A 16624-nucleotide genomic window follows, 5' to 3' on the forward strand; every position below is an offset into this window, starting at 1 on the left:
ATACTATAGAGCAGCCATATTATACAGCCCAATAACAGGAGGAGGACTGTGCTGCTCCTCAGTGGTGGGATACTATAGAGCAGCCATATTATACATCCCAATAAAAGGAGGACTGTGCTGCCCCTCAGTGGTGAGATACTATAGAGCAGCCATATTATGCATCCCAATAAAAGGAGGACTGTGCTGCCCCTCAGTGGTGAGATACTATAGAGCAGCCATATTATACATCCCAATAAAAGGAGGACTGTGCTGCCCCTCAGTGGTGAGATACTATAGAGCAGCCATATTATACATCCCAATAAAAGGAGGACTGTGCTGCCCCTCAGTGGTGAGATACTATAGAGCAGCCATATTATACATCCCAATAAAAGGAGGACTGTGCTGCCCCTCAGTGGTGAGATACTATAGAGCAGCCATATTATACATCCCAATAAAAGGAGGACTGTGCTGCAACGTTAAGGAAGACAGGCATTGGATAGAAATCGAGAAACATCTCAAAGTCCCCCAATGCTGCATCGCTTTGATATTCAGATATCATTACCGGGCCTAACCCTGGCGATGATAGGAAAGAGTGTCTGCCACCAACGGTGGAAGCAGCGCTGGGAGTGTGGAGCATACTGATCAATAAAGTGCACACTATCAAATTGGTGGTCTCTAAAGCCCCCATAGAGAATTTTGAGCAGTGTATTCCGGACCTCCAGATCCAAAACTGGAAATCCCTGGGAGTCCTACTGTTTGGGGACATGTACAAGGAAGTAATACTGTCCTCTTTCTCTATGATCTGAGAGATACCACCTTCCACATAAAGATAATTATAAATATTTCCAAATAAGACATTTCCTACAGGGCAAAAAAGAAACAATATTCTCACAACCTTCCAAACTATATACAATGCTCCTCACCCCAGTGCGGCAGATAAAGCGCTATCCATAAGCTACAACCATATTCTGGAGGAGACATTCCCCTCTTTGGACACGTAGCTCCCAATGAAAATTAGGAAATAGCAGGCGCTTCTGGCCATTGACCTGGATTTAATCCCGCACAAGTTCCGGACAGTGATTGCATGCATCCTCATAGCTACTAGAATTAAGATCGCAGGATATTGGAAAAACTCCAAATGTCCGTCATTAACTGAAATTGTGGCATTGGTAAATGACAATTGTTTATCAGAGAACATAATTGCTTCATCCACCAATAATGAAACATTATATCTCAGGAAATGGGATAGCTGGCTATCATTCAGACTAAGCACTGTGGTCAGAGATGTAGTAAGGCTATTAATGGTAATATACAGGTATAATAATCTGATGTCATCACCCCTTCCCTTCTCTTTCCCACAATATTTAATTAGGCTTTTAATTAATATTATGTTTAGCTGATAAATGATTGTACATCATTGCAATAGATTTCTCAATGATTGAAGGCTATATTGTTGTAAAGTATGACTTTATAAAACAATAAAAAGTTAATGGTTAGAAAAAAAAGGATATATGGGAAGGATACGACGCAGGACCCCCACCTGGAGCTGAGCCCACATCTATAAGGATCTGTCACCGCTGTGATCTATGGGAAGGATACGACACAGGACCCCCACCTGGAGCTGAGCCCACGTCTATAAGGATCGGTCACCGCTGTGATCTAAGGGAATAATAATCTTTATTTTTAATAATCTTTATTTTTATATAGCGCTAACATATTCCGCAGCGCTTTACATTTTGCACACATTATCATCACTGTCCCCGTTGGGGCTCACAATCTAAATTCCCTATCAGTATGTCTTTGGAATGTGGGAGGAAACCGGAGTACCCGGAGGAAACCCACGCAAACACGGAGAGAACATACAAACTCTTTGCAAATGTTGTCCTTGATGGGGTGCTAACCACTGCGCCACCTTGCTGCCCGTGCTGGGAAGGATACGACACAGGACCCCTCACCTGGAGGTGAGTACACTTCTATAAGGATCGTCACCGCTGTGATCTATGGGAAGGATACGACGCAGGACCCCCACCTGGAGGTGAGTACACGTCGATAAGGATCGGTCACCGCTGTCATCTATGGGAAGGATACGACACAGGACCCCCACCTGGAGGTGAGTACACTTCTATAAGGATCGTCACCGCTGTGATCTATGGGAAGGATACGACGCAGGACCCCCACCTGGAGGTGAGTACACTTCTATAAGGATCGGTCACTGCTGTGATCTATGGGAAGTATATGACACAGGACCCCCACCTGGAGGTGAGTACACGTCGATAAGGATCGGTCACCGCTGTCATCTATGGGAAGGATACGACACAGGACCCCCCCACCTGGAGGTGAGTACACTTCTATAAGGATCGGTCACCGCTGTCATCTATGGGAAGTATATGACACAGGACCCCTCACCTGGAGGTGAGCACACGTCTATAAGGATCGGTCACCGCTGTGATCTATGGGAACGAAAAGACGCAGGACCCCCCCCCCCCCTGGAGGTGAGTACACTTCTATAAGGATCGGTCACCGCTGTGATCTATGGGAAGTATATGACACAGGACTCCCACCTGGAGGTGAGCACACGTCTATAAGGATCGGTCACCGCTGTGATCTATGGGAAGTATATGACACAGGACTCCCACCTGGAGGTGAGCACACGTCTATAAGGATCGGTAACCGCTATGATCTATAGGAAGGATAAGACGCAGGACTGCCCACCTGGAGGGGAGTACACTTCTATAAGGATCGGTTACAGCTATGATCTATGGGAAGTATATGACACAGGACCCCTCACCTGGAGGTGAGCACACGTCTATAAGGATCGGTCACCGCTGTCATCTATGGTAAGTATATGACACAGGACCACTCACCTGGAGGTGAGCACACGACTATAAGGATCGTCACCGCTGTGATCTATGGGAAGGATACAACGCAGGACCCCCACCTGGAGGGGAGTACACGCCTATAAGGATCGGTCACGGCTGTGATCTATGGGAAGTATATGACACAGGACCCCCACCTGGAGGCGAGTACAATTCTATAAGGATCGGTCACCGCTGTGATCTATGGGAAGTATATGACACGGGACCCCCACCTGGAGGTGAGTACAATTCTACAAGGATCGGTCACTGCTGTGATCTATGGGAAGTATATGACACAGGACCCCCACCTGGAGGTGAGCACACGTCTGTAAGGATCGTCACCGCTGTGATCTATGGGAACGAAAAGATGCAGGACCCCCCACATGGAGGGGAGTACACTTCTATAAGGATCGGTAACCGCTATGATCTATAGGAAGGATAAGACGCAGGACTGCCCACCTGGAGGGGAGTACACTTCTATAAGGATTGGTTACAGCTATGATCTATGGGAAGGATACGACACAGGACCCCTCACCTGGAGGTGAGCACACGTCTATAAGGATCGGTCACCGCTGTCATCTATGGTAAGTATATGACACAGGACCCCTCACCTGGAGGTGAGCACACGACTATAAGGATCGTCACCGCTGTGATCTATGGGAAGGATACAACGCAGGACCCCCACCTGGAGGTGAGTACACTTCTATAAGGATCGGTCACCGCTGTGATCTATGGGAAGGATACAACGCAGGACCCCCACCTGGAGGTGAGTACACTTCTATAAGGATCGGTCACTGCTGTGATCTATGGGAAGTGTATGACACAGGACCCCCACCTGGAGGTGAGTACACGCCTATAAGGATCGGTCACTGCTGTGATCTATGGGAAGTATATGACACAGGACCCCCCACCTGGAGGTGAGCACACGTCTATAAGGATCGGTCACCGCTGTGATCTATGGGAACGAAAAGATGCAGGACCCCCCACCTGGAGGTGAGTACACTACTATAAGGATCGGTCACCGCTGTGATCTATGGGAAGTATATGACACAGGACCTCCACCTGGAGGTGAGTACAATTCTACAAGGATCGGTCACTGCTGTGATCTATGGGAAGTATATGACACAGGACCCCCACCTGGAGGTGAGCACAATTCTACAAGGATCGGTCACTGCTGTGATCTATGGGAAGTATATGACACAGGACCCCCACCTGGAGGTGAGTACAATTCTACAAGGATCGGTCACTGCTGTGATCTATGGGAAGTATATGACACAGGACCCCCACCTGGAGGTGAGCACACGTCTATAAGGATCGGTCACCGCTGTGATCTATGGGAACGAAAAGATGCAGGACCCCCCACCTGGAGGTGAGTACACTACTATAAGGATCGGTCACCGCTGTGATCTATGGGAAGTATATGACACAGGACCTCCACCTGGAGGTGAGTACAATTCTACAAGGATCGGTCACTGCTGTGATCTATGGGAAGTATATGACACAGGACCCCCACCTGGAGGTGAGTACAATTCTACAAGGATCGGTCACTGCTGTGATCTATGGGAAGTATATGACACAGGACCCCCACCTGGAGGTGAGCACACGTCTATAAGGATTGGTCACCGCTGTGATCTATGGGAACGAAAAGATGCAGGACCCCCCACCTGGAGGTGAGTACACTACTATAAGGATCGGTCACCGCTGTGATCTATGGGAACGAAAAGATGCAGGACCCCCCACCTGGAGGTGAGTACACTACTATAAGGATCGGTCACCGCTGTGATCTATGGGAAGTATATGACACAGGACCTCCACCTGGAGGTGAGTACAATTCTACAAGGATCGGTCACTGCTGTGATCTATGGGAAGTATATGACACAGGACCCCCACCTGGAGGTGAGTACAATTCTACAAGGATCGGTCACCGCTGTGATCTATGGGAAGTATATGACACAGGACCCCCACCTGGAGGTGAGTACAATTCTACAAGGATCGGTCACTGCTGTGATCTATAGGAAGGATAAGACGCAGGACTCCCCACCTGGAGATGAGTACACTTCTATAAGGATCGGTCACTGCTATGATCTATAGGAAGGATAAGACGCAGGACTCCCCACCTGGAGGTGAGTACACTTCTATAAGGATCGGTAACCGCTATGATCTATAGGAAGGATAAGACGCAGGACTCCCCACCTGGAGGTGAGTACACTTCTATAAGGATCAGTTACAGCTATGATCTATGGGAACGAAAAGACGCAGGACCCCCCACCTGGAGGTGAGCACACGTCTATAAGGATCGGTCACCGCTGTGACCAGTGGCGTATCTAAGGGGGGCAGCTGGGGCATGTGCCCCGGGCGCAGTCGGCAGGGAGGCGCAGTCGGGCCGCCTAAAGCGGCGGTCTGCAGTGTCTCCCCTGGCGGCTGCATTCTGCCGCCCCCCGCACTTGGAGTCAGCTGTTCTCTGTGCTGACTGTCAAGCTGACAGCCGGCACAGAGAAGCTGCAGCGTGCCGGCTCCCAGTGTTCAATTGTGCTGCATCGGAGATGCGAGTACAATTGAAGCTCTGACTGCCGAGTCAGAGCGACGCCAGCTGCGTGGATCAGGTCATGTGATCACGCTGCTGACGTCACTCGCTCGCGCTGCAGTGCAGAGGCACTGAGACGCAGATTGGTGGTAAGTGCTCCAGTGGAGCTGAAGACACCAAAGGTGCAGGGGGGATTTAATGTGAGTGGGAATGGGGGGGATTTATTATTGGTTGGGGGACATTTAATGAGTGTAGATGGGGGGATTTATTGTGGGGGGGGAGAATTGGAGTGGAGATGGGTGATTGAATGTGTGTGGGGGGAGATTTGTCATGGGGATGGGGGATTTAATGTGTGGGGTGATATTTGGAGTGAGGAATGGGGGATTTAATGTGTGGGGGAGATTTGAGGACACAAAATGAAGAGCAAAGGGGGAGATGGGGGGCATGTATGAGGAAACAATACCGGGGAATGGGGGGCATATATGAGGAAACAGTATGGGGGATGGGTGCAGACAGTTTGGGGAGCAAACGGGGAAATGTATGCAGACACAGTATGAGTAACATAGTAACATAGTTAGTAAGGCCGAAAAAAGACATTTGTCCATCCAGTTCAGCCTATATTCCATCATAATAAATCCCCAGATCTACGTCCTTCTACAGAACCTAATAATTGTATGATACAATATTGTTCTGCTCCAGGAAGACATCTAGGCCTCTCTTGAACCCCTCGACTGAGTTCGCCATCATCACCTCCTCAGGCAAGCAATTCCAGATTCTTACCGCCCTAACAGTAAAGAATCCTCATCTATGTTGGTGGAAAAACCTTCTCTCCTCCAGACGCAAAGAATGCCCCCTTGTGCCCGTCACCTTCTTTGGTATAAACAGATCCTCAGCGAGATATTTGTATTGTCCCCTTATATACTTATACATGGTTATTAGATCGCCCCTCAGTTTTCTTTTTTCTAGACTAAATAATCCTAATTTCGCTAATCTCTCTGGGTATTGTAGTTCTCCCATCCCCTTTATTAATTTTGTTGCCCTCCTTTGTACTCTCTCTAGTTCCATTATATCCTTCCTGAGCACCGGTGCCCAAAACTGGACACAGTACTCCATGTGCGGTCTAACTAGGGATTTGTACAGAGGCAGTATAATGCTCTCATCATGTGTATCCAGACCTCAGTAGCGATGTGAAAAACGTATGTGGACAGAGTACGGGGAGTGAGGGTGTTGGGATGTGTGCATGCGTAGCATGGGGGGACAGTGTAAGCAGAAACCACATAGAAAAAAGACATGTTGTAAAGGAGATCAACAGGACTAAATGGTAAGCGAAAATATCAAAAAGTTTTTATTGCACAACATGATAAGCAAACAACACCGTTAAAAACAATTAAAAACTACCCGTGATAACAGGAATGCAAAACATATCCCACAGACTAAAGTGTAGTAATATCGATTGGCACCGGAGAGGTAAAGGACACAATTATTGGCAACAGGACATCTACATAATAATAATAATAATAAATCAGTTTGTACCAGATTGCTTATACATATATACAATGAAATGACAATATGGAATGCCTGTGCAAGCTAATGCCTACCAAACATAATGCATGAAAGAAGTGGAGGATATGGACCACATACAGGTCTATGCACTCTCTAACGTAAGACTCCTACCATAAATATAATGAGGACATATCTGCCCGACTACCATGCCGCCATGGTGACCACTGCATTTTGAGTAAAATAACCCAAGCAGGAAAGTGCAAAGAAGGCAGTCTAAATCACAGGAGTATCACGCACATGCATACCAACAGAGTGCATTACGCTCAAAGCCTATTCAGAGCAATGACAAATAAGTCATAAGGTCCAGTCCGTCCTGTCAGTCAGGGTGCCTAAGACAGTCCGTGGGGCTATGTATTTCTTATGTTATATACGCATGGGGGGACAGTGTAAGGGCACAGCCAGGAGGGGACAGTATACCAAGGAGGGGGAGTGTGATGAGAGTACAGTATAAATACTAAACACTATAGGGGGGACACAGTGTGAGAGGACAGTGTGAAAATGGGGGCCGGTATGGAAAGGAGAGGTCAGTGTGAAGAGCATGTACCATAAGAGGGACCATGTGGGGGTCATATTTTGTGCAGACAATATAGTGAGGGGCAATTATTCATTCAGGAGCATTATAATGACACATATCTTTAAGGGCATCATGTGGAGATTTTCTGCAAAAGAGCGGAGAAGATGGAGGTCTGCAGAGATGGCTGTGGATGAGAAAACTCATCATGGGGTCTGGACAAGATGAAGAAAAGGAGAACGACTCCAGAGTCAACGCCATCTATAAGGTACCTGGATGTAAATGTTATTTGTGATACTGACTAACTCACATGTTTTTATTTATGTTAGGAGCATTAAAGGGGATGTCCAGGTTTGTGATGAGTCTGCAGTCATTCTTTGTGACTACAGACCTCTGAGTTCTCACAGTGCACACTGCACACTGTCAGGATTCTCTCATGCTGGCGAATTACATACATGTGGTCACATGCTGACTAGACGTGTGTGGCCTCCATCAATGAAAATGAACTGAGTGAGGCTGGGCACGTCTAGTCGGAATGTGGTCAGAAGTATACAAATCACATGCTTGTGCTGACATGACTGTCCACCGGCAAGGGAGAATCCTAAAAGTGTGCAGTGCATGAGTTGTGAGATTTCAGAAGCTGCGATGTCAGGATTCAGCTCTGCAGGTTCCAGTAGGCGTCACATGGACACGTCACTCATATATGACTTTCATACTTATGGTCCTGTGACAACGAGCTTCTCTTCTGCTTCTCTCAGTTTTTCACTGAATATTGAGAGCATTAGGGAGAGCGGCTCGTCGGTACATGACTAAGTGTGCAAATCACATACGTTCTGGGTGGGGGGGGGGAGGGGGGGGAGCAAACAATTCTTGCCCCGGGTGCCAGAAACCCTAGATACACCTCTGGCTGTGATCTATGGGAAGGACAAGACGCAGGACCCCCCACCTGGAGCTGAGCCCACGTCTATAAGGATCGGTCACCGCTGTGATCTATGGGAAGTATACGACTCAGGACCCATCACCTGGAATTGCCGGTTCACCTTCAGGAGCTCCAGCAGCTCTGGGGAATCATCTTTCGGTTGCACCACACAAGGGCAGAAGAACCTGGAGAAGAAAGCAGCAAACAGAGCATGAGGGACAATGGAGAGTGACACAGACTACAACTCCCATCATCAGCACAGACAGAATACGATGCTCTGAGGAAACCTGCTCTAGCATCAGGGAACTAAAAGTCTCAGCATGGTCGGGGGATGGGGGGGGTTTTCAGTCAATGATCCTGCCCTATAGACCAGGTATAATGAATTAGGGGAGTAATCACCTCTGCAGAACGCAGCCCAGACGCGGATCCTTCACCTGCCGCAAGCGATCAATGCGGAACAGCTGCACCACATTCACGATGCATCTAGGCAACTGAGAAGACACAGATGAGATAACGCATCAATAGTGTATCCAAGCTGCAAGATGTATCACACAGGATAGGATTAGATACACGGCTCAGCAGACAGTATCACACAGGATAGGATTAGATACACAGCTCAGCAGACAGTATCACACAGGATAGGATTAGATACACGGCTCAGCACACAGTATCACACAGGATAGGATTAGATACACGGCTCAGCACACAGTATCACACAGGATAGGATTAGATACACGGCTCAGCAGACAGCATCACACAGGATAGGATTAGATACACGGCTCAGCAGACAGTATCACACAGGATAGGATTAGATACACTGTTCAGCAGACAGTATCACACAGGATAGGATTAGATACACTGTTCAGCAGACAGTATCACACAGGATAGGATTAGATACACAGCTCAGCAGACAGTATCACACAGGATAGGATTAGATACACAGCTCAGCAGACAGTATCATACAGGATAGGTTTAGATACACTGTTCAGCAGACAGTATTACACAGGATAGGATTAGATACACGGCTCAGCAGACAGTATCACACAGGATAGGATTAGATACATGGCTCAGCAGACAGTATCACACAGGATAGGATTAGATACACAGCTCAGCAGACAGTACCACACAGGATAGGTTTAGATACACTGTTCAGCAGACAGTACCACACAGGATAGGATTAGATACACGGCTCAGCAGACAGTATCACACAGGATAGGATTAGATACACAGCTCAGCAGACAGTATCACACAGGATAGGTTTAGATACACTGTTCAGCAGACAGTATCACACAGGATAGGTTTAGATACACTGTTCAGCAGACAGTACCACACATGTTAGGATTAGATAAAGCGCGGTAGCGGGCGTGCTGAGTGACCCGCAGACTTTGCACCTCCGCCTGCAGCAGATCCAGGGATTCGCTCATGTATTGGATGAAACTTTCTGCAGAGAACAGCACCTGGAGAGAACGGAGGACAGGACATTACTAACTGTGCACCATGCAAATAGTGATCACACCAGGATCCAGCACATCAGATCTCTGCCGTCAGCAGAACCCATCCTGACTTTGGTCACAATAGACGAGGAACAGCCATCGATATCAGACAACAGTCTACGGAGTATGGCGGCATCATCTGCAGGGGATCCTGGAGGAGCGAGAGGAGGAGGACAGGGGAGCCTGGAGGAGCAAGAGGAGGAGGACAGGGGAGCCTGGAGGAGCGAGAGGAGGAGGACAGGGGAGCCTGGAGGAGCGAGAGGAGGAGGACAGGGGAGCCTGGAGGAGGGAGAGGAGGACAGGGGAGCCTGGAGGAGCAAGAGGAGGACAGGGGAGCCTGGAGGAGGGAGAGGAGGACAGGGGAGCCTGGAGGAGGGAGAGGAGGACAGGGGAGCCTGGAGGAGCAAGAGGAGGACAGGGGAGCCTGGAGGAGGGAGAGGAGGACTGGGGAGCCTGGAGGAGCGAGAGGAGGAGGACAGGGGAGCCTGGAGGAGCGAGAGGAGGACAGGGGAGCCTGGAGGAGGGAGAGGAGGACAGGGGAGCCTGGAGGAGCAAGAGGAGGACTGGGGAGCCTGGAGGAGGGAGAGGAGGACTGGGGAGCCTGGAGGAGCGAGAGGAGGAGGACAGGGGAGCCTGGAGGAGCGAGAGGAGGAGGACAGGGGAGCCTGGAGGAGGGAGAGGAGGACAGGGGAGCCTGGAGGAGCGAGAGGAGGAGGACAGGGGAGCCTGGAGGAGCGAGAGGAGGACAGGGGAGCCTGGAGGAGGGAGAGGAGGACTGGGGAGCCTGGAGGAGCGAGAGGAGGAGGACAGAGGAGCCTGGAGGAGCGAGAGGAGGAGGACAGGGGAGCCTGGAGGAGGGAGAGGAGGACAGGGGAGCCTGGAGGAGCGAGAGGAGGACAGGGGAGCCTGGAGGAGCGAGAGGAGGAGGACAGGGGAGCCTGGAGGAGCGAGAGGAGGAGGACAGGGGAGCCTGGAGGAGCGAGAGGAGGAGGACAGGGGAGCCTGGAGGAGGGAGAGGAGGAGGACAGAGGAGCCTGGAGGAGGGAGAGGACAGGGGAGCCTGGAGGAGGACGACAGGGGAGCCTGGAGGAGCGAGAGGAGGAGGACAGAGGAGCCTGGAGGATGGGGACAGAGGCGCCTGGAGGAGGGGGACAGAGGCGCCTGGAGGAGGGGGACAGAGGCGCCAGGAAGATTGGGACAGAGGAGCCTGGAGAGTGACAGAAGAGACTGGAGGAGGGGGACTGAGGAATCTGCCAGCAGCTCTCTCAGAGAATACGGGTATGTACACATGTTGCGGATTTGTCTGTGGAATTTTCTGTGCAGATTCTGCATTTCTTGGCAGAAAACGCAGGTCGGAATCTGTGCGTTTTTTGTGCAGATTTTGTGTGTTTTTTTTGCGGATTGTGTGTGGATTTCATGCGTTTTTTACCCCTGCAGATTTCTTTCATGGAATGGGTGCAGAAACGCTGCAGATCCGTAAAAAGAAGTGACATGCTCTTTTTTCAATCCGCTACATTTTCCGTGCGGATATTTCCGCACCATTAGCACAGCATTTTTTTTTCCATTGATTTATATTGTACTGTAAATCACTTGCGGATCTGCAGCGTTTCTACACAGAAATCTGCCATGTGTGCACATACCCTACAGGTGCGCACTTGGTGGTGCTGAACATTCCTGTGTACAGAGGGGTTGGGGGCAGGCGTAAGGCCGAACAATTGTTTTGCTGAACTACTTAATGTGTATGAGGGACCATTAGTCATCATCACACAGCTGAGGTTTTGTTACAATTAGTGCAGGCAATTTTCTGTGAGTCAACTGGACCAGCACAAATCTCTCTACTGTTCTGAAGGGTTGTTACAAAATGTCCTATCACTTATCACTTTTGGACTCAATATTTCCATTCAGTGTTTCCTTGCACAAGCCCATCAGCTGTGTGAGCAGGACTAAGCCAGGACAGGATATCACCAAGTACTAACAGCAAACAGAGATCTTGATTATGGTTAAAAGCGTGAAATGTGCAGAACTTATCACGATACGGTGACAGGGATCCAGAAGGTGATGATCTGTGAGGAAGGAGCACAGAGCGGTGGGTGGTGAGGGGTTAATCCGCTGCGCACCTTGTCATTGCAGTAGTCGCACAGATCGTTAGAGCCGATGAATATGGTGACTATTTTCCAGTCTTCCTGGAAGTTGATTTGCTGGGAAGACACAGTGAGAGGTTGTGAGCAGCGCCCCGTCCTGTCCCTGGCAGAATCGCTGGAGGAGACAGACGTACCGGCAGAATCTGCAGGGTGGCGATCAGACGCCGCACCTGTTCTGGGAGCAAACTAAAAGAAAGCAGAAGATAAAACTACTGACACAGCTGAGGGTTTGTTACAATGTGTCCAGGCCCAGCAGCAGAACAGTTTATTATTACGGATCACACTGAAGTTTACAGATGATTGTGTACACCGATACAAAGTAACAAAGCTTGAGGTGTGAAAAGTAACAGGTCAGATATTTAGTCACTGGGTATAAACAGAACTAATTATAACCGAGAACAGGAAGACCCGCAGCTGCCCACCATGACAGAAATTCCCAGAAGATACCTTCACCCACCCCTCGAGGAATACAGTGCCCCCTCCTGTCAGGATGCGGCTCCCCCCTAGGTCCTCACAGTACACGGTGCCCCCTCCTGCCCCTCGCGGTGTGCAGCACCCCTTTCACTTTGTATACGTCCCCCTCAAGCTCCTCTCTATATATATATATATATATGGCCCCTTTCTGCTCCTCGCGGTGCCCCCTCCTCTCTTTATACGGCCCCCCTGCTCTTCGTGGTACCCCCTCCTCTCTATATATGGCCCCCCTGCTCCTCATGGTACCCCCTCCTCTCTATATATATGCCCCCCCTGCTCCTTGCCGTACCCCCTCCTCTCTATATATGGCCCCCTCCTGTTCCTCGCGGTAGCTCCTCCTCTCTATATATGGCTCCCTCCTGTTCCTCGCGGTAGCTCCTCCTATCTATATATGGCCCCCTCCTGCTCCTTGTGGTACCCCCTCCTCTCTATATATGGCTCTCTCCTGCTCCTCGTGGTAGCTCCTCCTCTCTATATATGGCCCCCTCCTGCTCCTCGTGGTAGCTCCTCCTCTCTATATATGGCCCCCTCCTGCTCCTTGCAGTAGCACCTCCTCTCTATGTATGGCTCCCTCCTGCTCCTCGTGGTACTCCCTCCTCTCTATGTATGGCTCCCTCCTGCTCCTCTTGGTACTCCCTCCTCTCTATGTATGGCTCCCTCCTGCTCCTCGTGGTACTCCCTCCTCTCTATATATGGCCCCCTCCTGCTCCTCGTGGTATCCCATCCGCTCTATATATGGCCCCCTGCTGCTCCTTGCAGTAGCACCTCCTCTCTATGTATGGCTCCCTCCTGCTCCTCCCTCCTCTCTATGTATGGCCCCCTCCTGCTCCTCGTGGTACTCCCTCCTCTCTATGTATGGCCCCCTCCTGCTCCTCGTGGTACTCCCTCCTCTCTATGTATGGCTCCCTCCTGCTCCTCGTGGTACTCCCTCCTCTCTATGTATGGCCCCCTCCTGCTCCTCGTGGTATCCCATCCGCTCTATATATGGCTCCCTCCTGCTCCTCTTGGTACCCCCTCCTGCTCCTTGTGGTACACAGTGCCCCCTCCACTTCGTATATGCCCCCATCCTGCTCCTAGCAGTACCCCTTCCCCTCTATTTATGGCCCCCTTCTTGTTCCTCACGGTACGTGGCACCTCCCTCCAGCCCCACATGGTATTTAGCACCCTCTAATATGCGGCGCCCTTCCTGCTCCTTGCAGTGCACAGCGCCCCCTACTCTCCATACACGATGTACCCTCCTGCAACTCACGGTATGTGGCACCCCCTCCTCCCAAATCTACAGCCTCCCGCGGTATGCGGCCTCTCCTCCTGCACTTACAGGGTGTTGGCTCCGGTCACAGCGAGGTTCAGTCCCGCGTCCTCCAGGGCGGCCGGTCTGTAGCTCACGGTGCTCCTTTTCCCATATCCCACAAGATGGGGGTTAAAAATTTTGAGAATATCTAGAAAATAAAGAAACCGTCATGAGGATGATTGGGAGCCACTGAACAAAGCTGGTAAAGCTCGAGGGAACGCAGCGGAAGAACGCGGTGAATGTACTCACTGGGCAGCGTTATGGTGTCGGACAGGTTGCTGTAGCCCCCGATACTGCAGGAGAGACATCAGTTACTATGATGACACGCCACCTGACATCTTACACCATGGTCCCCCCCTCTTATTGTACTATAGGGGGGCACAGGGAGCAGCCACCCCCAGGTCCTGAGAACTGAAGGACCCTCTGCTACATAACAGCATTACACCCGGCCCCGATCTGGCATCAGGGGACAGGAGCTCCACCAGCGGCATATGGCACCCGGCCTCATCTTACCTCCAGGACAGTTGGCGAAACTCCGTTGGGAGGTCTAATATGTTTGTCGCATTTGCACCAATTGCTGCCTGTAACAAAAGAGAGATCAGGAAAGTTCCGGACGGAAGACCCCATATACCCCGTACAGTCATACTGTCAAGGAGTCACCCAGGGCCGCCACAATCTTCACGTCTCCCGGTCTCACGCGGTCAGCTGCGGAGAAAGAACCAGACATCATTTTCCACGGAGGATCCCTGGGCGCCTCGAGACGATGCAGGCTACTCCCACCTCAGTATATGGGGGTCTCACTAACCTGTGGTGGGGGGTTTAGGGGAGGGCGAGGTGGCTGGACAATTAAACCCTCTGCCGTCATGGCTCCAATATGTGGATTTCTCAGGAAATTCCTGCAAATTGTAAGAAAAAGGAGAAATTGCTGACGGCCGGATTCTGGCGACAAATTACTGCATCTAAAAGGGCCAGAAGGACGGAAAAGTGGAGGGAGAAGTCGTCACCAATACAGGCGATGAACAGATCACGGGATCATTACCTGCAGCCCGAACTCAGACACTTGATGCTTCATTCCGTCCATGTAACTCGCCATCCAGTCCAAACCTGCAGAGCATGGACAACCAGGTCACAGGGCTGGGTGCAATAATCTGCAGAATACATCCCTATGTCAGGAAGTGGAGGAGCAATGTTCTGCAGATCTGTAGAGGTCAGTGGTGTAATAATCTGCAGGATATATCAATATGTATCTGTCAGGAGGTGGAGGAGCGATGCTCTGCGGATCTGTAGAGGTCAGTGGTGTAATAATCTGCAGGATATATCACTATGTATCAGTCAGGAGGTGGAGGAGCAATCTTCTGAAGATCTATAGAGGTCAGTGGTGTAATCTGCAGGTTATATCACTATGTCAGGAGGTGGAGGAGCGATGTTCTGCAGATCGGTAGAGGTCAGTGGTGGAATAATCTTCAGGATATATCACTATGTATCTGTCAGGAGGTGGAGGAGCGATGTTCTGCAGATCTGTAGAGGTCAGTGGTGTAATAATCTGCAGGATATATCACTATGTATCAGTCAGGAGGTGGAGGAGCAATCTTCTGAAGATCTATAGAGGTCAGTGGTGTAATAATCTGCAGGATAGATCACCATGTATCTGGAGGAGCGATGTTCTGCAGATCTGTAGAGGTCAGTGGTGTAATAATCTGCAGGATATATCACTATACATCTGTCAGGAGGTGGAGGAGCAATGTTCTGCAGATCTATAGACGTCAGTGGTGTAATAATCTGCAGGATAGATCACCATGTATCTGGAGGTGCAATGCTCTGCAGATCTGTAGAGGTCAGTGGTGCAATAATCTGCAGGATACATCACTATGTATCAGTCAGGATATGGAGGAACGATGTTCTTCAGATCTGTAGAGGTCAGTGGTGCAATAATCTGCAGAAAACATCCCTATGATCTGTCAGGAGGTGGAAGAGCGATGTTCTGCAGACACTTACCACACACGTGGTGCAGGTACACGCAGCAGACGATCACCTGTGTCGCCCTCATCTTCTTCCTTACCTGGCAAGTGCAGTTCTGGGCGGCAGGTGATGGCCGCTCATTCGCTATATATATATATATATATATATATATATATATATATATATATATATATATATATATATATATATATATATATATATATATATATATATATATATATATATATATATATATATATATATCAGGACCAGGAACCAATACTGCGGCATCAGCACAACCCACATAACTGCAGGACAGAAAACTCCAGGAGGGGGCACAGCACACAATGGAAGCCCCTCAAACCCCACCAGAAGCCCCAGAGTCCTGCAGCGTCCATGCACACGGCTGTATCACCGGTCTGTAGCCAGGCGGTCACACACCTCCCCGTCCGCCCAAAACATGGCGGCGTGGATCAGACGACACATAAGAAAGCATTACTTCTAATGCAGCTACGCACACCGACACTGCACAGCGCCCGGTAAGGCTTCATTCACATGTCTGTCTTTCCAGTGCGTGGCATACGTTCTTTTTTTCAGATCTCACATGTACTCATAACCTAGGGGGCTGTTCACATGTCTGCTGCTTACCGGCATCACGGATGACAACGGCCAATACCAGTCTATAGGGTTACAGCCCCTGCACATGGTAGAAGAGGCCCCGACATATCAAAGCATCGCATGACCTCAAAATCTCCGGACGGTGGAGGGTCCCGGGAGGGAGGACAGACTGGTCGGGTAAACCAGTCAGGGTGTACAATACATGCATTGCAGAAAACTGCTCAGTGTAAACTGGCTCTTGCCCCGGGATGACTCTCTTATCAGCACCTTTTCCTGGATGGAAAACACAAAACACCC

General features: G+C 50.0%; 1 protein-coding gene across 2 annotated transcripts in view; it reads right to left on the reverse strand.

Annotated features, from left to right (window-relative positions):
• Positions 1 to 16598, reverse strand: part of LOC138647392 (phospholipase B1, membrane-associated-like) — a 40640-nt gene extending 24042 nt beyond the window's left edge. The window contains exons 1-12 of one of the 2 annotated variants that reach the window (XM_069736371.1): positions 16358 to 16598; positions 14790 to 14854; positions 14556 to 14646; positions 14397 to 14455; positions 14264 to 14331; positions 14000 to 14043; positions 13778 to 13898; positions 12120 to 12171; positions 11962 to 12042; positions 9743 to 9808; positions 8751 to 8842; positions 8455 to 8536 (exon numbers count right to left, since the gene is read on the reverse strand). In XM_069736371.1, the coding sequence (XP_069592472.1) occupies positions 8455 to 8536; positions 8751 to 8842; positions 9743 to 9808; positions 11962 to 12042; positions 12120 to 12171; positions 13778 to 13898; positions 14000 to 14043; positions 14264 to 14331; positions 14397 to 14455; positions 14556 to 14646; positions 14790 to 14843 (810 nt within the window). In that variant the 5' untranslated portion in view covers positions 14844 to 14854; positions 16358 to 16598. Of the gene's footprint in view, positions 1 to 8454; positions 8537 to 8750; positions 8843 to 9742; positions 9809 to 11961; positions 12043 to 12119; positions 12172 to 13777; positions 13899 to 13999; positions 14044 to 14263; positions 14332 to 14396; positions 14456 to 14555; positions 14647 to 14789; positions 15858 to 16357 lie in introns of those variants that run through there. The other variant, XM_069736364.1, reaches the window with a different exon arrangement.
• Between the last annotated feature and the right edge of the window lie 26 nt (positions 16599 to 16624).

The sequence above is a fragment of the Ranitomeya imitator genome, chromosome 1 (assembly GCF_032444005.1).
Source record: "Ranitomeya imitator isolate aRanImi1 chromosome 1, aRanImi1.pri, whole genome shotgun sequence".
NCBI lineage: Eukaryota > Metazoa > Chordata > Amphibia > Anura > Dendrobatidae > Ranitomeya > Ranitomeya imitator.